The 22,250-nt window shown below is 42.4% G+C and overlaps 1 protein-coding gene across 2 annotated transcripts in view; it reads right to left on the minus strand.

Moving 5' to 3' along the window:
- Positions 1 to 9,346: 9,346 nt before the first annotated feature.
- trim71 (tripartite motif containing 71, E3 ubiquitin protein ligase) overlaps positions 9,347 to 22,250 on the minus strand; it is a 34,082-nt gene continuing 21,178 nt past the window's right edge. For both annotated transcript variants that reach the window (XM_017420946.2, XM_017420948.3), the window contains 5 exons: positions 17,894 to 18,028; positions 12,436 to 12,678; positions 11,845 to 12,342; positions 11,218 to 11,358; positions 9,347 to 10,999 (listed from right to left, as the gene is read on the minus strand). In XM_017420946.2, the coding sequence (XP_017276435.1) occupies positions 10,427 to 10,999; positions 11,218 to 11,358; positions 11,845 to 12,342; positions 12,436 to 12,678; positions 17,894 to 18,028 (1,590 nt within the window). In that variant the 3' untranslated portion in view covers positions 9,347 to 10,426. The remainder of the gene's footprint in view (positions 11,000 to 11,217; positions 11,359 to 11,844; positions 12,343 to 12,435; positions 12,679 to 17,893; positions 18,029 to 22,250) is intronic.

The raw sequence follows: 22,250 nt of genomic DNA on the forward strand, positions 1-22,250 counted from the left end.
CGTCAGCTGCCGGCTCTGATCCGCAAAGTCCGCCCACACCTCGGTACCTGGGCTGAAAAGTTACCGAGGAAGCTGGATGTGCTCCTCGTCTTCGTTCACACGTGGAGATACTGGAAGTAGCTGTGGAATCGATGCAATAGATCCAGACTGAATAGATTAAAATGAAAGCGTAACATGCAGAAACTACAGCATATAACGTGTTTTTATTGATTCGATACCTATGTAAATCACTAAAATACTTTACATTATTATTCAGTTACAGTTTGTTGGATTCTTGTCTTTAAATCTTTGTGTTTACGTTTCCCAGATGACCGGTTTACTCGTTGTTCCTACTAGATGAAACCTTTTATTTTTGACGAAGCTTACAGTTAGGTCTGGTATGAGTGAGCCATCCCTTTAGTTATGCTGCTGGTTGACTGACACTTCCTCCTAACACTGCTGTGTTTTTACTCTCATTAGTGTCACTGACATTGTGCTTTCTTCTTTAACTCAGAAGGCAAATGGACGCCTATTTTGGCTCTGCTGGAGGTTGGTTCTTGTTTAAAAGGAAGTCATTCCTTTCCACTGTCGCCCACCGCGCCATGTTTGCTGAAGGGGGGGGGATCCAAAGTGAAGATTTGACTCAGACAGGCAATATTTTACTAACTGATCATTTATAATTTGCTGATACTTTGATTTGGAGTTGTTATTTATACTGGTTAAATTGTAACTTAAATGAAATAAATAGCATATAAAGGGTTTTGAGTTGGACCTTTTTTGAATATATATGTTTTTATATGATAGAAAACCTGAATTAAACTGAATGTTGCCGTCTCTGGTTTAGTGAGCTCAATCACTGCCAGAAAGTAAAAATATAAAAATAAAATAAAACAAAAACATGCTGCCTGCTCTGTAAAGAGGAATTTACAGAGCAGGCAGCATAGATGCGCTACAAATGCAAATCATAAAGTTGGGAGATCATATTGAGTTAAAACATAGAAACTCCAGAAAATCGTGAAAAATGTATGAGACTGAATGAATTAAAACAGGATTTTTTTCCCTTCTATTTGACAGATTCAGGTTCAAAAATGTTCTTTATCCAAACTTTGTTGAGCAGCCATGGTCCCACTTATTTATGCACGCCGGGAATTTAAAAAGAAAGATGTTGCACGAGCTGTTCGAGCTCAGAGCACGTGTTGGAAATGACTCTCAGCTACTACCATACAGGAGTGTAGCTTGACTTGGTGGTAGCCATTTTTAGGGGGTCTGCTAAAACTGATTAGCTGTGTCGGCCATCTTGAATCACTGAGTTCCACCCAGTGGTTCAGACTTTTCGGCTAACGAAGAAATAAACACAACCCCTGCTACGTCACTTAGCTCTTTCGGCTAAATACGTGAAATGCTCTCTTAGGAGCAGAAAATGTTCAAAACAGCTGAAATAAATCCACATTTCTCAGAACACTCAAAAGACAACTTGAGTTAAAGGCTAATGTCGCTCAGGAAGTAAATATTCACTTGTTAGCTCACAGTTTAGCCAGCTATCTTAGCAAAGAAGCTATTGTTTTTACAAATATCTGTAAAAAGTGACAGTACAGGAATAAATGTTACTGAAAAACATTATTTTTGTAACAATAAACTTAGTAGCTTAAACTGTGTTCTCAGTCTTTGGAAATTGTGAGTTTAAGCAAAAAACCATTTTTAGGTTTAGAAAAATAATGAAATAAAAAAAGTTAATAGGTAAAGAAAAACAACTCGGAGGTATTTCCTGTGTAACAACTTAGTTTCTTTTATTTGAGGTTGAAGATTTGAGGACTTCATAGTTACTGTTTTTTCTCCATTATAGTGCATAAAAAAGGACCCCTGAAGTTCAAATATGTAAAGTGAAATTATTAAAATATAACTGAATGGTGACTGGAGCTGACTGATGCTCCTGGATGATTTAAAGTCAAACAGTGTGGATCTGTGTGTTTGGAGGGGTTTCTTCTCAGTCTGCTCCAACTAATTGGCCCCTCTGAGAGCCACCTACAGTCACTCATACACATACAGTAGATGTAGATATTCACACACACACACACACACACACACACACACACACACTGAAGACCTCCCATCCATCTGGTTGTTGGGAGGACTTTCACACATACAGGTGCTCCTCGCCTCCTGTTTTCTCATCTCCAGGCTCAGGAGATGTCTGAGGTTCCACCAGCCTCATGTTATGTTTAGTCCATGTAATTCTAATAAAAAAAACAAAAAAAAACCTGCAGGTGCTCGACCCACGCCTATCCCAACAACCCACTCCCTTCGTTTGCCTTCAACGTAGAAGCAGAGGCTTCTCTGTCCCATTTATGCTTCACAATGTGTTTAATGAGGCTAATCCAGGCCATTTAAAGCCACATACACAGGTTTTTTTAACTTTTTTTTTTTAAACCATGGCAGTGGTGAAGCTCTCAGGGTGGAGGTGAAATGGAGCACTGCTGACATCAAGCTGTGAAGGAAGCAAACTACAGCGGACTGCTCCTGAACAAGGAGAAATGTTTGATTTATGGGATGTGACTCAAAAGGCAGGAGATTCTATGGATTCTTCACATATTTGCACCACAAGCTTTCGTCATTTATCCTTTAAACCAGAGCAACTGGACTTTTTAAACGTCTTTAACTAATGTTCCCAGTCAGAAAGGACCACCCCAATAAATCGGATTATAAATCCATGACAACACGTCAACTAATGCTACAAAGGTGTTAAGGTTTTGACGGCCTGTAGGCCTCACTGACCCGATTCCTCCTCTCGTGTCAGGTTCCCTGCCTCGTTCCTCGTCACGATCAAGAGCCGCACTAAGGCTTCACGTTTGACCTTCGACCTGGAGCACCGAGGGGGTCACTACGGTGAGTAACAGAACCCTAACTTGATGAAAACGATCCAAATCAAATGACTTTTCTCGTGGAATCTCTCCACAGTCGTGGAGCATGTTTTTAAACAGGATAGATAAAAATGCTGCTATATATAATTTCCATTACTGTGGTTGATCATCAGAAGATCTTTTACTGGATTTCTCATTTCAACCAGACGGTTCAGGAAGGTTTCTCCTGCAAATAATCCATACAGGATCTGATCAATCAGTTTTTATTGACAGACCGTACCTCTGAGGTAGCCATAACTCAACATGTTTAAAACTCATTAGCCTAATTAACAAATTTCCTCGCTTTTTAAAAAAAAAAAAAAATTCTCCACAACAAAAGAAGCCAGTACTGGATCCGACATGGTTGACCAAATTCTTCTTGCTACAGAGGGTCGAAAACTGTGGTTAAAGTTGGATTTGGCCCCATTTTTTTATTAACAAACAGTGATAGTTTCTGACATAAGCAGTAGTCTGGTTTTCAGGGGTCTTTTTTTTGGCTCCAATAAAACTAAATGAGCTGCACCTAATGCTGACGTACAGATCACCAGTTTTTAAAAAGATTAATACAAGCATACATTCCTCAGTGATCAGGTCTGGATGTTGTAGGTTAGGAATAAAATACACCAGATGCCAAAACACAAGAGAGGTAGAAAGCTGCTTTGTTTTGTGGTTCAGTCATGTTTCTTCATTTTAGAAACAGCCATTTTCAGCACAGCACGAGTGTTTTCAGATATTTTAGTACCTACATACCTATAGTATAGTACCTAATATTTTAGAAGTCTACACGCTTTCAAGTTTTAGCTGAACCTTTTGACTTCTTTGTTGGCAAAAAAAATAAATAAATAAAAAAACAGCGAAACCCAAAACGCCTTACTCTGCTTTCTCCACTAGGGGGAGCTCTGCACACACGAAACATTAGTTTAATGTCTCAAGCTGGGCTCTTTGTGTGTTTTTATAGAGAAACCCAACAGATAGAAAAGCAACATCTGGCCAGATGTTGGAACGCACCAGAATCGACCTCCTTTTGTTGGATTTCTTTAAGCAGATTCTGTCATGAAATAGATTAACAACAATATCTGCGTATGGTTTAGAGGATTTGATTTGACACTGTCCTGCAGTTAAAGCAGATTTATGTCCAAATTAACATTCATACCTTTTGAAAAAGAAATGTAGCTTATTTAATTTACATGAATCTTTGAACTTTTATACAATACTGGGGGAAATAAAGCCCTCTCGGTTATACATATTCAGCTAGTACTCCTTTATCTTTAACTCTGGTTGCCATGGTGACTCAGTCTGAGGGCTCCACTGATGATGGCTTCCTCCCAACTCAAGGTGAGGAGACTCGGAGCCGCCCGAACTTGCCGTAATCCGAAAACGTTTACGGATGAACTCGAGTTTGTTCAGCCAGCCTCTGATTCAAATGACTGAATTAGCTCAGCAGTGACAGCAAGGACAACACAATCCTGATTCTTTTTTTTTTTCCTGCTCCAACATTTACTTTCTGTAACGACACAATGACCTTTTTTTTTTAGCTTTTACTTTACACAGACCGATATTCAGCCATGCAACCCGACCCCGAGCTGCACCGCTGACCTTTGTGACGGATTTCCACTCAGCCCGAGGTGGAGGTAGAGGCTAGGCAACAAGGTTTTTACCTAAAATTAGGACAGAGGCGCTCACTTCCATCCTCCTCCTCCTCCCCCCAGTGAAACCAGAGACTGTCCGGACCAGTTTTTAAAACTAAGACAGGGCGTGTTCCTCTGCCTCGAGCTGGTTTGGTTGGTCATCATTTTGCTCAATCTGTCTGGGAGAAAAGACAACAGGAGTTTAAAACTTTACCTCTGCACGAAAGAAGACACTGTGTAGACTACACTACAGCATTATGAAATTAATGATGTGTGACAATCACAAGGTGGGTGATTTGTAAGGCCTAAAAGCATAAGGAGGAACACGTATTTGAAGTCAAAGAAATACAACTTTATTTGAGCGTAAACCAAAGAAAAAACAACAACAAAACAAACAAAAACAAAAAGAACTGCATAGGAAATGTTTAAAGTCCGCAGAGCACAGAGAGAGCAGTGCGTGGCCGATATATTATAGTCTCCGCTGCCTTGTTTAGACTTAAGACCTGATTTCTGCACATCCATTCAGCCCCGGTGTGTGTGAGTGTGTGCTAAGAGGGCGTGCCGACACAGACACGCACACACACACAAACAAACAGGTTAAACTGATAATCACACACACACACACACACAGAGCGGTTTGGATAAACAAGCATCAGCAGCACCATCTAAACTCAGCTGGCCACGCCGGCTCGCCCCGCCTCTTGGACTGACAGGAGGATACATTCAGTGGATATCAGCGCACAAACACCGAGCTCGCCCTGCGGCCTGCCGGCTGCCGGGGGAAGAGGGTGGGGGGTGTTTAACAGGACACCGCAGGGGCGTTCTTAAAGAATACAGAGCGTCGGGCAGAACGAGCTGCCCGTCCCGGAGGACGCCACGACTCCGATCTGAACAGTTTTGTTCCCCGACACGTGGCGGCGGTTTGTGGGGGGTCTCTGTTCTGCCCTGCGCCCCCCCACCTCCCCTCCAACCACCCCAGGTAGTAGGTGGTCGCAGGCGAGCACGAACAAGAACTCGTCCATCCCTTTTCTTCAAAAAAATACATTCTAAAAGGGCCGACGAGCATCGAGTAGTGTGAAGCATTTGTACTTTTTGTAGGAGAAATAAAAAAAAAAAAGTGAGCAAAAAAAAAAAAAAAGAGAAATCGGGGAAACTAATCAAACTAATCTTTTTTTTTTTAACTGAGAAATAATTGTTTTTTTTAATATATAGATTTAAATGGACACTCAAAAGAATCAGACTAGTACTGAGAGATCATTAATTGGGAACTACATTTTCACTACGGGAACAACCTGAGTTTTGTTGTTTTTTTTATTAATTTTTTTAAATTTTCTTTTCTAAATTTTTCCTAAACCATCCCCCCTCCCTCCCCCGCCCCATTCTTTCTTTAGAGTATACAATCATTTCAAAAACAGGAGGTCTAAGACCTTGCACATCTCGTGTGGTTGCAGCTCTGCGATCCTTCCCCCCTGGCGGACGTAAAGAGGGCAGAGACGGGCACGGATGGGCGGACGGGAGCCCCGCGTTCAGGCGACCGCTCTCCGGCTCGGAGCTACTTCTCCAAAACAGGCCAATCTGAGAGTTCCCGTCACTGGGTGTAGCCACTTGGCGGACTCGTATCAGAAGCTTTTTCCGTTTTTAAAAAAATCACAGGGCTTCCATCCGCACATCGGCTGCTTATTAGAGGAAAGTGAAAGGAGTTTCAGCTCTAACAGCGAACTCTTTAGTCCCTCTGGGATCGAAGCATCGCCGGCTGGACAGGTCGTGCTCTGCAGAGCCTCAAGAGAACAGGAAATACAATCGCAAAGGTCTAATGTTAATTCCATCCGACAAATCATTAACGCACATATACACATCTTTGGGTATATATTTTGAGAAAAACAAAACAAAAAAGAAAGTAAAAAAACATCCCAACAATCAGCTACCCACCCTATCCGAGTCTTTCACCACCTATCTGCGAGACATCAGTATAATACAAGAACTTTTAAAGCATGCAACAAATGAAATACAAATAAAAGTTTAAAATACATTTTTTTTCCTCTTTAAGAGTGAAGACCTAAGGATCTTAAAGATAGAATTCTGCAATCTTAATTAAAAAGAAAACTAAACCAAAAAAAAACAAAAAACATATATATATATATATAGAACCTGATGCAACATTTGAGTGAACATCTCAGAGTAATACTGAAAAATCAAAACAAAAAAAACAATCTTATTGGTTGAAACTCGGCGTCGTGTTCAAAGCAGCAGGATGTGTGGACCCAAACGGCTCGAAAGGATGTTTCACGTTGGCGTCGGGGAAAAAAATGGAGTCGCGGGGAGCGAACCGCGACTCCATCCGCGCGCAAAAATAAATTAAACAAAACTGACATAAACGACGGAAAGCCAGGATTGTAGGAATGACTCCTGAGGAAAGTTCAAACCGGGCTTATACCGCCTTTTTAACCACGTTACAAAAAAAAAAAAAAAGAACTGAGCGTGCCTTTTGCTGAGTCTTTGAGGTCGAACGTTGTGCTGAAACAGATCTGGACAGAGGCGTCAAAGAGACCAAATGTTGCACTTTTGTTCTCGGTGTTAGTCGACAAGCGTTAGGTTTGAATATTCAGCATGGCTGCTCAGGTAAACTTGTACATATATATTAAAAAAAAGCTCTGATATCCACCTGGCAGACCACGTTGTCATGTCAGTCATTACTCAGTGTATCGTTTTGCAGATGATGTGATGATGTGTGTGACAGAAGCATGAAGCGGACTGGGCTCATTGTTTGAGCGCATTAACTGAGTCGAAATGGCTCCCTAGGAGGAGAAAAAAAAGATTTTTGAGTTTTGAGATGGTAAGAATTTGATTTCTGTTGTTTGGAGTAGTGGTTAGTCTGACTTGCCTGTCAGTAATTCTCCAAACAGAGTGTGTGCACTCATAAGGCTACTACTAAGTACTTAATACATCCCTACAACGCCAACATGAAACATCCCTTTCAATACGAAGCCGGTTGGCTGTCACACATTAGGCGCGATCCTCCGACGTGTTTGTTTAAACCACAGTCAGAACGGCTGAGTTCGGACCCGTTTCGACGAGTCGAACCTCCCGAAGCCCACGCTGAAAAGCTGATTCATTGTGCTGAAATTCGAGGTAACTCGTGTGCGTTACATGGCGGATACTTTGCGTTGTTACATCTCAAAAAAAAAAAGAGGCCACCTCCTCTAACCCCCTCCCCCCACCCCACCCCCGCGGTCCATGTGGAGCCTGCGTGTTCATCAGCATGAGGTAAAGACAAACGGGGCCCAGCCCTCTTAAGTGCATCCAATCAGAGGAAGAGGATTTATCCTCGCCTGCTCCGATTTCACATCTATGATATAATGGTCCAGTGACACTTTTCATCTACAACAGCGTGGTCCAAACGCCAATCCGGTTTGGCACGAAACTCTCATGGATCTTTTTTTTTTTTGGCACAATGCTCTCATCAGAAACATTTGTCGTCTTCTTGGTGATTTAAAAAAAAAAAAAGGCATAATTAACCAGGCAGTTTACAGTAGATTCAACAGAGCAAAAAGCCGTTTTAAAAAAAGTTGCAATACGGAGCAATAATGGCCATCATACAAAAACTACTTCGACTCAAAACAGTACCGTGATCTTTGGTCCTTGTGCTGCGGGAAACGAGAAGATATTTATGATGTAAAAACATTCTATGCTTAAATAAGAGTAAAACAAGCTGAGGTATTTAAATGTTTCGATGCACAGTAGCTATGAAAGATAAATATGAGGTATTCAGAAGCTGAAGTACACAAAACACACGAGGTAAAACAGCGGTTGAGGTAAAGGTTATCTGAGTTATGAAGATGCTAATCCATTGCCTCGGAGGTGAGAGTCAGTCTAAATATTTTCAGACATTTTTTTCTTTCAGACTTTAAAAAAAAAAAAAAAAAAGGCTAACAACCTTAACTGTTGAGTGCTTCCAGACTGAGCAATGAAGGGATCCAAGCCCTCCTTGATTCCTTCGCCATGATCGCCCGGGAGGGATACGAGATGCGTTTTCGAGTTACAAAACCGACTCGACTGCGGCGGCGTTCGGCGAGGCAATAAACGCGAGGGAAGAAGAAAAGGGTTTCTCTTTGGTTTCGGGGACGAGAACCACCTACTTTCCGCATTCACTCACACAGCCAGGGGCGGCAGGTCGAAGTACCCGCGCGACCCGAGAACGCCCCGTCTTCAAAAGCCCTAATGCAGACGGCGCCATGAACTCAACTCCACGAGTTTGCTGGAACTTTAGGGTTGGCCAACGATAAAGAGAAGTTCAAGTTATTTATTTATTTTAGGTTTCTTTAACCGCCAAATTCACAGTTGGCTGTTGTGCAGAAATTCTAACTTTGGTTGACTCTAGTAGTTGGTCTGTAGACCTCCATCTTTAGAGGAATCTGTCTACTAACGCGCAATCTGGAGACGTTTCCTTAACTCCAAGCATAAATAAATAGAGCAGGGCGTTGTGATGGCGCCCTCTCGTTGGACTGCACTAAACCCCTGACCCTAGGAGCCAAGGGGGCGTGGCTTTCAACCACAATCTAAATCCAAGAGATTGTTATGTTAGGCCTTTAAGTTGGTGTCATTATTGTCCTCTGGACGGCCAAATTACATGTCTACTTCTCAGGCTTTTGTCAAACAGCATGCCTTCTTTAAAACGTATCATTCGATTATATATATATGTATGTATATATATAATGTATTTCTACGTTAACATGACTAATAGATAGACTTCAAAGGATTCAACCCCTAAATCTTTTTGTGGGTCCTCTCTAGTTTGGAGAAGACGATGCTTTCTTTGCATATTATTTACTGTTCACACCAACAACTGGACATACATTTATTTTTTTTAGCCTTTATGATACATAGTTTGGGGTTGGGAGTAGTTTTTTTTTTTTTTTAAGTTTGCTTTTTAAAGATATCTTAGATCATTTTAGAGCTGATTTCCTAAATCTTATATCTATAACTCATCAATAAATTCATCAAATCAGCGTTAGCCAGTAAAGCTAGAAGAAGGAGAGCCTGAAAAGCACTGATCGTTTTAAAATCAGTCTTAAGATGACCTGAGCTAATTTTGATTCTGTCGAGTTTGGCATTGCTTCACACGGCCTTGCTCGGCTACCGCGACGTCTCGAGCTCCGCAAAGCTAAATCGAGAAAGGGTCAATCTATCTAAGGGAAAAACGAAAAACAAAAGATAAGTAACTATTCTAAACCCAGGAAAAAAGACACTAACGAACCCCTTGTTTTCTCAGAGCGAAGCCTCCTAATCAGAATCAATCGTGCAGCCTCTACAGCGGTCTGAGTATTGTCTCAGCAACAACATTCAGGAGCTTCACTTTAACTCATATCTGAAAAATGCACAGCAAGAATTCTATTATTCCTGTGCAAATATCAACCCAAGAGTCCATTTTTTTTTTTTTTGTCTCTTAAATAACAAAGTATAGAGGTAGACGTTCTTCTTTGTAAAACTTCACGGACTAAAACCTCTGCTCAATGACTATGAGTACATTCACAAAGAGCTAAATGAGGTAGGTGTGGAGCAGAGGGTACAAGATTTCAAGAAGTGAGAAATTCCCTGAGATGGATACTAAAAGAGGAGCTGGCAGAGAGAACTGAGCGCCGCTGAAAGGCAAGGGGAAATGTCTGTTTCTCTTTTATCCGATAATCAATTTGAGAAGGTCCCCATCAGTTGTATTTACTGCAGGTAAAGTGTTTAGTGGGAAACGTGGAGCATGAAGGATATCTGTAATTTTAGCGTTCCTTCCTTTCAGCGTCTTCTCAGTCCTCTCTGAACTCCCTTTCTGTTGATTGATTCTCTCTCCTCCATTTCCTTCATTGTGGAAAAGAAAGAAAAAAAAACTGCAAAAAGGTCAAACAGAGGGAGAGAATGCAAAAATAGATATTTCTAGAACTTGAGGATGCGGTTATTTCCGAAGTCAACAACCACGATGACGCCATCCGGCGTCACGGCCACACCGGAGGGGCGGTCCATCTGTCCGTAGCCACTCCCCTGAGTGCCAAATTTGCATAAAAAGTTTCCGTTGGGTTCGAAGATTTGGATCCTGTGGTTGCGGGAGTCGGCCACGATGATGCGGTTCTCCTGGTCCACGGCGACGCCCTGCGGCCGCAGAAACTGCCCGTTCCCGGTCCCCTCGGAGCCCAGGAAGCGAGCCGACTGGCAGTCCGGCTGGATCACCAGGAGCCGGTGGTTGTTGAAGTCGGTCACCACCAGGTGGTCCTCGTGGTTGAAGGCTACTCCCCTGGGCGAGTCGAAGTGTTTCCACAGAGCCCCTTCGAAGCCGTACTTGTTGAGAAAGGAGCCGTCGGGCGCGAAGAGCTGCACGCGGTGGTTCCTGGTGTCCGAGACCAAGATCTTGCCCTCAGAGTTGACGGCCACGTCCCAGGGATAGTTGAACTGCCCGTTCTTGGTGCCCTTTTCCCCAAACTTCAGCAGAAACTGGCCCTCGAAAGTAAACACCTGTCAGACAAAGCAAATGTTTCAAAGCCCAGCTTGTTTACATGTGGAGCGAAGGAAGAGTAAGCATCAGGAGCTGCACGTTCACCAATGTAAATAGAAGTTTTCAGAAGCAAACTTTCTTCTAGCTTTTGGAAAGCAGACATTTTTGGGTAGCATGCAATGTTCCAAACTATACAATGACATTGAAGTAGTTACGGAAAATAGTTCTGCCTTCATACCTGCACACGGTGATTGTCCTTATCAGCCACAATGATTCGCCTCTGACTGTCGCAGGCGACCCCGGCTGGTCGGTCAAACTGACCGGGCCGAGACCCCAGAGAGCCGAACTTATGGTGGAAGGCGCCGCAAGGTTTGAAGATCTGCGAAAAGAAACGCTGCTTACCAATTTCATTCAACATTAAAGTCTTTGATATGCGCCAGCAAAACTCTCATAGTAGCCTGGCCGCTAGAGACGAGAGTGGAGCCGTGTTTCTGTGTAGTTAACACCAAATGCGTCACACAGAAAGTTTAATGTACAAACAGACGGTGTTTTCACTGTGAAAACATATGTTTGGGCGGTTTTAAACACACAAGTGTGTGACAAGCTGAAAAAGCAGGGAAACACTAATATTTACACTGATTGTTCTATTAGATAAAGTGATATTTTCAGTTCTCTGTTTTCTTGACTTTGATTTACATTAACTCATAAAACACTGTTCTATTTATAGCACTTAGAAGTGTAAGTGATAGAACACAAAACTAATTTAAATTTAAAGAAAAAGTTTATTTGGCTGTGCTTCTTTACAGAACCCTCTGAGTTATAACAGTGCAACTTCACTGAGACAATGACTGAAACCTGGAGTTACCTGTATGCGGTTGTTGCTGCGATCAGCCACTACAACGTATCCCTCCTTGTCGACGCTGATGCCCCACGGACGACACAGCTGGCCGTCTCCCTCCCCCTCGCATCCGAACGATGACACCTGGGAGCCGAGGGAGCCGTAGCTCCGTCCCGACTTCACCGTCACCTTGAAGGGGCTGCCCTGGATGTGCTGGTTGCACACCAGCACGGACACGAGATGCTCCCCCTCGGTTTTGGGCAGGTAACTGACGGTGTACGAGCCGTTCTGGTGGTCCGTTACCTCCACCGCCGACAGGTTGCCGTCTGCGACCGACACGACGACCGCAGACACGGCGTCCCCGCCGGAGAGACGGGGCTCGCCATCGTGGTCGTATCCGATCACGGTGAAGGAGGCAGGCTTGCCACGGAGCACGTTTTTCAGACCCTCGCCGTGGGCTTTGGTGACGGGGGCAAAGGCTCCACTGCTGATCATACCCATGGACTGGATGGCAATGTACAGAGCCTGTTTGAACAGCAAAGAAGGTGTCGTTTCAATAAGTTATAATATAAAATGAAAGAAGACGCTATCCAATAGCTGTAGCGTGCCGGTGCCGACCTGGTCTGGAGGAGTGAACATGAAGCGGTCGTCCTCCTGCGGCTGCAGCAGGCCCCTGAGGGCCTTGAGTTCATGGATCTGGGTGAGCATTCTCTCCCTGGCCAGCAGCACGTCGAGGTGGTGGCCCTCATCTAGGACCTGGCTCACAGCAGCGATGGTGCCATCCAGTTTGGTGAGACTCTGGTGGAGTTTCTCCACTTGCAGGTACAGAGACTTGGCTTTCACCTGGCGGATTTTCTCCACCTGAAAAAAGAGAGGAATGAAAATTCAGCTTTGGTTTTGTTGAACAAATACACTTTGAGCTCCAAAAAAGGCAAACTGAGAATGCCAAATAGTGGTAGAAAACTTGTTAGTTAAAAACACAGACTCTTAGTCCTCGTTTTTCCCCTATCAGTGTTGAAACATTATGTTCACTAAGGAAAATAAATAAATAAAACGACTACATAATAATTGCCTAAGTTTGAAGTTTATGAGTGTGGTTACAAACTGTGTCATATGCAAACTACTGTTTAAAATATAAACAAATTTACAAATAAAAACAAATGCAGAGTAATACAGACATCAAACCTTTTTTTTTAGGGGCAAAAAGACAAGCAGTGTATGATGCGGGTCAAAAATGAGGCCTATTATTTCCAATTACGACCCCCCACTCCGGCAGTGGCTGGCCGACTGACGCTCTGTGCCCTGGCGTCCAGTGATATTTTCTGACCCGTTATTTTCAAGCGTGCTGCTCTTGAAACAGTACATTATAAGCATTAACTCCCTGCCTGGACATCCAGGTTCCTTGCAGCAGCTCTTTTTTTATGCATTTACTGGCAATCCTTCCATTATTTGTCACCGCTGTTTCTTATAGAAAGTTGAAAAATGAATAAATAATAATTTTAAAAAGATCTGGTTGAATTTTTTCCATAGTTATATGACCCCAAATCTCATAATTGTAAACACAACAGCAAAAAAAAAAAAAATGTCTGTCCATCAATTGCTTTAGAGCAGGGGTGTCAAACTCCAGGCCTCGAGGGCCACTGTCCTGGAGGTTTTAGGTTTTTCTGCTCCAACACACCTGATTCAAATGGCTTAATTACCTCCTCACCAAATCATCAAGTTCGCCAGGAGCATGGCGACAAGTCATCTATTTAAACCAGGTGTTTTAAAGCAAGAACACGTCTAAAACATGCAGGATAAAGGCCCTTGAGGAATGGAGTTTGACACCCCTGCTTTAGAGTGATTGTAATTAGCCAGCAGCTGATTGAACGTTTTATTTTCATTTATTTTTTTAAACCCCTGACACATCCAGGTAATAACCATCCTGCTTATGTGGGGTCAGTGGGAGGTCCTACAGCCAGGATCAGAACGGACTGATAAAAGGGGTCCAAACCACGTCTAAACAATGTTTTCAGTGCACATTGAGGTCATTCAGACTGATGCTTGGTGCTAATTCAGTTGCTCAGGACAGAATTTAGAGACAGCAGGGAATAACTTTCTGTAACCAATGTTTCCACAAACTGGTCCCAGTAACTCTGCCCGATGGGTGGGAGCAATCCCAAGTATCAAAGAGGAAATCAAAAGGTTCTGACATGCAAACATTTGCCGTCTCCCCGGGTATTATGATGCATCTATGTTTCATTGTTTTAAAAAAAACGCAGGTTCAATAACCATATCGGGGGGTTTCTATACAACTACATTTTATTCCAATGTGACAAAAGTGTTAAAGGATACGTTATACAATGCAAGTAAAATAAAAGTAAAGACGTGACATGAATCTTCAAAAAGCCTTCATTGTCAAGACAGAAAAACTTGAGTTTCATTCAGCTCATTGTTAAAAGGAAAAAAACTAAAAAAAAAAAAAAACTCAACACTTAATTGAAGCACATTTCTGTTTCTTTGAGAAGCAGGATCAATTTTCAGTATAGTCACTGAGTATAAAGCCTTAAAGAGGGTGGAGGGTTGTAGAACCTGAGGCGCTGAGACTGCCTCTCACCTCACATCAGCTAACAAAGAGCATAGCACAATAGCCTCACTCGCTCTTTGGTCAGGGAGGGACTCTGAGAGAAGAAAGCGTCCAAAAGATCTTAAACTGAAATTTGCATCTGTAGGACTAGAGTTACATTTTATAGTTAGTGAGCACAAAGGCCCACAGATAGGCTTCCTGACAGATGCACGGCTAGTTTTAGGTCCTGGGCAGAAGACCACATCAATGAGAAGAATGAATGAGTGAGTGTGCTTCAGAAGTAGAAGACGGACAAAGCCGAGGACGGCCACTGATCTCCTGACACTAATCAGTACGGAAATGTTATAGTTTTCTCCTTCACAAAAAAAGACTTCCACTCTACATGCAGCATTTTAATACGACTTGACTCATCGGACCACAACGTAAAACAGAAACAATTCACGCAAAGACAGAGATGGAATCACGCTCTCAAATGGGCCGTGTGTCACCCCTGAAGTTTTATTATAGTGGTGTTCCAGTCACCCCGCAGCCACAAATCTATCTGACAGTCATTACGACACTGACTCACTGAGGAGCAGCTCGCTCAGTTTTCCCGACAGTGCCGGTGACCATCAAACCGGCGGCACAAAAACACCAGCAGAGTCATTTTCGGTATCCCGTATGACTCAGAAGTTGCTCAGCTCAACTTGCAAGCTTCCAACACTTGAGCTGAGGACAATCAAAAAACACAGTAAAGTGAGAAAGGGACGGACGGAGGGACGACATGGTACATTAAAATGCCACGCCGATGCAATGTTCCTATGGGGCTAAAATCAGCGGTTCTATTTAGATTTAAACATGCTGTGAAGAAGACCCAGACAAAACTGTAAATTGGCTTTTCAGACATTTTGCCGAACTGCAAATGGACGATTTTTTTGGGGAGGTTTTCTGAACCCAACCTCAAAAATATACGTGGGAGCCGTTTTCACACACTGGTTGCATTTTATCCATAAAAGAAAGACGCCTTTGTAAAGCTAGAGCCGTTTCATATTTGTAAGTCGTGCCTGCCAAACAAGAGGTGCCTCGGAGCCATGTTGATGCAGGATTATAAACACGGGAACAGCACAGTTCTACATGCGCCTACCACCACTACACACATCCCTACTCTGTGACTACCATGCCGGCTCAGAGATGGTAAATGGACTGAACTTATACAGCGCCTTTCTAACCAACAAAGCTACTCAAAGCACTTTACAACACAATCTGTGCCCTCATTTATCCATCTATACAGCACTCTACTTCGTCTCTTCAAAGCTAATCCGAATGAATCATTCTATAGAGTTAAATGATTCATCGGCAGATGATAAATTCAATCCTCCATTCTGTCTCTGCACTTTCAAACATGACAAAACAGGAAGGAGTATCAGGCCCGACTCGTATGGTTAAAATAGGTAAAAAAAGGATGGGAACCACTGATTTGGTACAGACACGCTCTGATGTTTCAACACTAGAAGTGTTACAGGATCATCAGAAGATTTCTTATTGAGTTGAAAACTGACTCACAAATCCTCCACAACTTTAAATTTTTTGTGTAGCAGCAGTTCATGCGGCACGCCCCCCTCAATCCGTGATGTGAAGGCTGCTTTCCCTGCGTCTTTGTTGCTTCTGCAGCTACGTGCTGAGAGGAAGAGTCCCTGACGCGCATTTATTTAAAACAGAACATTTTAACGCAGAGTTCAGTCATTTGTGGCTTTTAAAGATGAGAAAATAAAGTTCGACTCTCTCAATCAGTCTGCGATGAGACGGAAAGAGTTGATCAAACTTAAAGGTGAGGTAAAGATGAAACTACAAAATAAAAACAACAAAACAAACAAAAAAAACTGTTCCTTTCCTCTTTCCACACAAACTTTAAATCGCCTCTTTCATGCAGTGTGAGTAACGTTTTTGTGATAAAAATAAAAAGGATTTTTCCTCCAACGTCCTTCAGTCAGTCCTGAGTTTCTTTTTGCCAAAAAGCTGTACAAAAAGTGACTAAAATGGAAGTAATAAAGATTTTTTTCATTTAAACATTTTTCTGTAAACTGTATTTGTTCTGACTCACAATAAAGACATTAACAAAATATATGGACACGAGAAATATGAAAAACATGGCAAATGAAAATTATTTTTAAGAAGATCAGGTTTTTGATTTTGGTCTCATTTAAAAATCTGTTTGAACCCCTTTAAGCTAAAATGTCACATCTTGAATGAGAAGTTATGTCATGTGTAGCTGAAGAACTGTTCTGACGTCTGAAGAGACTCGAATCAGTCAGGGGGAGTTCGGGACGAAACCTTTTTCCTTAAAAATCCTGCTAAAATCTTGTCTTATCTGCGTGGACCCATTATCTCATCTTGTCCCATCTTGTGAGACGAGTGTCTCATTACACCCCCTATTCATCCCATCAATAACTCCCATAATAGGCTGCTGCTGAATGCAAAGAAAGCAGGTTCAGTCATTAATAAGTGATAATAGATGCGGTTCTGTAAAACCATTCGAGGCAGAGTAACTACTGAATGTTCTCGAGCTTCATTCTTTCCAATCATGCAAATGCTAATCCGGACATAAAATTACAATAGAAGGTGGAACTACAGACAAAAGAGGCTGAAGCAGCACATAGTCAATCATGTCATTCAGAGACTAGAGAAGTATCTCCATGATTATCTCAACTAAACAGATTAGCAGCTCTAATCAGAACTCCTGAGCTCAAATTAAAGAGCTTAAAAGGGTCCTCAAACAACACTTATTCTTGATATCAGGGTAAGAGTCTATGAATCGTTTCACTGAGCTCTGTGGTGTCAAAGATTATTGAAAAGTAGAAGTCAGGGGAAGGATTTTCAAGGCCCTAAACATCATCAGGAGGTCTGTTAAATCCATCGAGAAGGAATGGAAGGACTATGGGATGTGTAAGTCTACCAAGAGCAGCCCGTCCTCACAAACTGAGAGACCACCATGTCACCGGGGAGCTCTCTGAAGGAGCTTCAGAAGGTGAGAAGGTCCAGGTTCTTCAGCAGTCTGAGCTTTACGGGAGAGTGATGAAAAGAAAGACTCTGTTGAAGAAAACTCAGATTAAATCTCAACTAGAGTTTGCCAAACGGCACGTAGAAGAGGTCATGGTCAAGAGCTTCTCAGCAGCCGGCCCTGGAAGGCGTGTGAAGCTGGAGGGTAAAATGAAGGCCGTAAAGTGTACTGCTGACACTTGGAACACCATCAGAGAGCTCACAGGTGTCTTGGTGTCCTCGCTCACCATTCTCCCTCTCGTTCACTCAGTTGGTGGCCATGAGTGACCATACTGACCACGCCTGATTTATGACCGCAACAAAAACAACACATCCAAGGGGGTCCATACTTTTTATAGTCACTGTATTATAAGACATGCTTCCTAACCTGAATGCATTAAGTGTAATATTTGTACATGGGATATTTTTATGAACTATCCCTGGACGTTCCTGGTAAATAGAATATCTGTGCAGGGTATTTCACCAGCAGCTCACCTTCCACAGCAGCTCACACTCCCGCTCCTCCAGTGCTTTCTTGTGCCTCAGGACAAGCGCCTTCACTTCAGTCTGCACCACCTTGGCCTTGATCTCCACCTGCTCTGCCATGGCCTGGACTTTCTCCATGCTCAGCTGAAAACACACACACACAGAAAATGATGCAATCTTACAACGAAAGCAAAAAGACAAATGATGCATTGCAAAAAAGCGTTTGCTATCAATGAAAAGCAAGAACAAAACAATTATGGACTTACTATATTGACTTATTTCTGTATATCATATGAATTCTGTCTCCAAGCTGCTGATGATAATGGCTCATTGCATGTTTTTAGTTTAAAGTACATTAGTAGTATTAGTATTACCTTCTGCGTCTGTTCTTTTAAGTGGAAATGTCTTGTCTAAATTACCATCACTGATTAAAAAAAACAAACTTACTGTTAACTTTGCAGCCAAGACACCATTTTATAGTTTTTAGAATACAGAAAACAAACTGTAGGTGTATCACAAATGGAGAACTATTAATACTAATACAACTTAAACTACAATAGTTATGCACCAGGAAAGCACAGTAATGCTATGCTACTGATTGAACTCTTTGTGAAACTATTTGAATTTATAGGAGTACCATTTTAACACAATTTTGTTAAAGTAAAACAACAACTGTGTTGAATTTATTCACAAATCATCCCCAAATAATAATCAGGCACAGGATGGGACAAAGATAACCTAATGTAACAGGAAGTGGAAAATCAGAAACTATTGGGGAAAAAAGAAAAAAGAACGTTTCCCCTGGCGAGTAAATGCACGAACAGCTGCTTATTGTTTTCGGCCGCTTCCTTTTTAACATTTGGTGGCTTATGTCATGAGGAAAAAGGAAACGCAGGTCGGGAATAGGAAGTCACCTCACAGCGCGACAAAAATCATCAACTTCCTGCTGAGCTCGAAAACTTCTGCTGGCCAGGAGAGTCGCTGTAGGATTTATGAATATGTGAGCACTTTTTAAAATCTAATATTCAAATTACAGTAGCCTTAGAGGATAAAGAACAAGTGTGTTTAAAGCTGAAACATAAACTTTATGTTTCATGGTCTGAACATTCTGACTTTATAAGATATAACCCATAGGTTATGTGCTTCACGTCTTCTTTCCCGTTTCTGGTAGATTTTTGTGGCAGAGTTACAGCGCCACACACAGGCCTGGCATAGTTACCACAGCTTGTTTTTTGGGTCGTTTTCTGCCTTTTCATGTGGATGAGAACATTCTTAGAAGCAGTGCCGTGTTTACGAGGATATGTTTAGAAACAAATAAAAATAAAAAAGTTTTTGAAAGACGGTGCAGTCAGGGCCTTAAAGACATTATCAGGAAACAGTTTAGACGTCCATCCAGTTCAGGACAAAGCGAATTAAAGTTTGAAGGCGACCGATGAAGAATATTGTTTATTTTCTGACTCATGTCAGTTGTTATAAAAATCAGAGATGTTGCAACAAAAACCACCGAAACAAAATGGATTTTTCTATTTTTCTTTAGTAACATGATCGGAAAAAAGAAGCAATTAAAAAGAAGTTCAGTTTATTATGTTGCAGAGTCTAAACATGCAGCTTTTTAATAAAATAAGTTTGTGTGACGCCTGTAATTCAGAATCACTTCATTACAGATTGATGAAATTTCTCTAAAAGTTACATTTCATTAGAAGCTAATATATTTTTACAGTACTTTTGCAGTATCTATTCTAATTTTACAGGACTGTAATAAACATCCCTTCTTGACAGAGTGCAAACAGTGACAAGAGGAGACTAGTTTTATTACTACCTGAAGCAATAAAACTCTGGTGTAAAATAAAGCTCTTTGCATTTACGACGCACAATTTGGGCTAAATGAGTATTTTTCCTCTTTGTCTCCCTCTGCCTATAGAGTTTTATCGGGGCTTTTCTTCTGGCGTTTTCTGGGAGGTCACAGGGCGAACTGGACCTCACAGGCACGGAGGGGAGGTGGGATAAGGCTTCCTTTGTCATATCTGCCACAAAGATCAAAGGTCACCTAAACCTCTACAGGTCGTGAGCCGCAATCCCCATCTTAAGACACATGCCCCCCCCCCGTTGCACCCCGACAGGAACAAAGCCTGGCAGCAGGGTCCCCTTTCTCTTGAGCCTGGGCGTGTGAGATGGAACAGCTAAAGGAACAACTAAATTACGCCTCCGGAGAGGGAACGGCAGGAAGGGATCCATGAAGAAAACCAATGGAAGGCTTACAAGTTAATTAAAGTTGGAGTTTAAACTTTCTTTACTCTTAAGATGTCTTTATTTTTTCTTTTCCCAGAGTTATTCTGCGTTAATTATTGTCCATTATTGACTTTTTCTTCTAATCTTTTCTCCTGCCTTCTTCATCAGCTTCGAGCTTCCTTTTAGCATTTCTCACACGTCATTTTCTGTCTTCTTCTCGTCATCTGTCTCCTGCTCCCAGTCTCAGTGGCTCCATCATCTTTCGCATTTCTCCCCCCCACCTTCCAAGAGGAACACAGCTTGGAGCACAAAGACAGTCGAACTAACCAATCAAAACGCAGAGGCAGAGAGCTTGGACCAACCAGGAGGTCACAAGTCCGGGGTGAGGGGTCAGGAGAGATAATGGGTGTAGAGTGGACGGAAATTTCCTACCTCAGGGGACAGGAGCGCGTGTGCAACGTGTATGCGTGTGTGTGTGTGTGTTTACATATTATCTGGCGTCAGCATTTACTCCTGCGGCGGCCCGAACAAAAGTGGACAAACACGCCAAACGGCACAAGGTGCAGCCAGATGGTGGGCGGTGTGTCTTCTGACTCACCAGCGTGCTTCGTGCTCGGCTCATTTAATAAAACATAAGCGCCTCGAGCCGACCGCCGGCGCTTCTTCGCGGGCCCGGCGTTCCAACTCTCCGCTGCGCCATCTGTGTTGTGATATCTCGGAATTCCCGAACAATCCGACAACACTCGGGCCTGACACGAGTAATCAGCCATTAAGATGAAAACTTTGACCCAGCCAGGCAAAGGCCAAGCTAAGAAATGGATAGGTGGGGCACATGCTTGGCAATGGAGATAGTACATGCCAGAGTGTCATGTGATCTCAGCGAAACGGCTAGAGTTTCATGTTTTGGGCAAGAATTTACTAAGGTCACAACTCTGCCCCGCCTTCCAGGCAAATGAGATAACACCGGAGCGTCTGACCCAGCCCTGATAAGTCGGCTTGTCAGATTCAAAATGAGTTTTTGATGACTGTTTTTATTGGCTAATGCACTGAACCCTAAAATACGCTTCGACTGAGAGTTTTTAAAGCCTGTCACATAATAACTAATATGCTGCTTTAAGAAGCGCAAATAGGTTGACTATTAATCTAAATACAGCATAGAGAGCAGGGTGGAAATGATTAAGTAACTTGAAAAAGTTGACTGCAAAAAAATAAATAAATACTTTGGGGGGGGAGAAAAGAAAAGAAAGCTGTTTTGTTTAATTCACATGACTGTGCTCGGCTCAGTCGTCACAGTGTTTCCCACTGAATTATCACAGCTGCACAATGTGCTAACTTTATGTTTTGTGCAATAAAAGAAAGAGGAAAATAATGAGGAGGGACTCAGAGGAAGAGCAGAAGGGACAAAGGTTTGGGACGAGATCAAACGGAGAGTGAAAACGATCCACAGTAAAATGTTGAGCTTTTGTGATAAATTAGCTCGTGACAACAGCGCTGCGTCAACAACTTACAGATGAGTTTCTGATGAAAACAAAACTCCCCCGCGGACACAATCGGTCTTTATAAAGACCAACAAGCAGACGCAGCACCCTGAATCCTGCCAAAACCTGAGCGAAGAATTTAAAAATTGTCAAACGTGAGCGGGAACAATGTGCGCAGCCGAAGGTCAAGTGGCTCGGTGTGTTTTTAGGCTGAGAGAAGAAATTAAGTGCTGTCACTGACGCTGACACGTTCTTCTAAAAAGAATCTCGAGTTGTTGAGCTTCTGCGTTTCTGACAGGGAGGACTCGAATGACCCCAGCTCCGAGGAGGAGCTCGCCTGCTTTCAAACCGATTCAGAGTCTAAGAAATATTTCCAGAGCAACACAGACAAAGCTTCAAAAAGTCAGAGGGCAGGATGTTGCATTCGGGTCAAACAGAGCTTCAGGTAATTCCCAGTTTGCGCGACATACCTGTCAGAGACTTTGTTATGGAGGTTAAAAACAAAAGCTGGAACAGAACGACACAAACATCCTTAAAATCTCAACCCTGGACAAAGATACACAAGATCCTGGTGACTTTTTTAATTTTATGAAAACAGAAATGCTCTGGGAAGAGCTTCTAATAGAGAAATAACTAAATTTATCTTTGTGGTCCGTATG

The sequence above is a fragment of the Kryptolebias marmoratus genome, linkage group LG5 (assembly GCF_001649575.2).
Source record: "Kryptolebias marmoratus isolate JLee-2015 linkage group LG5, ASM164957v2, whole genome shotgun sequence".
Classification (NCBI taxonomy): domain Eukaryota; kingdom Metazoa; phylum Chordata; class Actinopteri; order Cyprinodontiformes; family Rivulidae; genus Kryptolebias; species Kryptolebias marmoratus.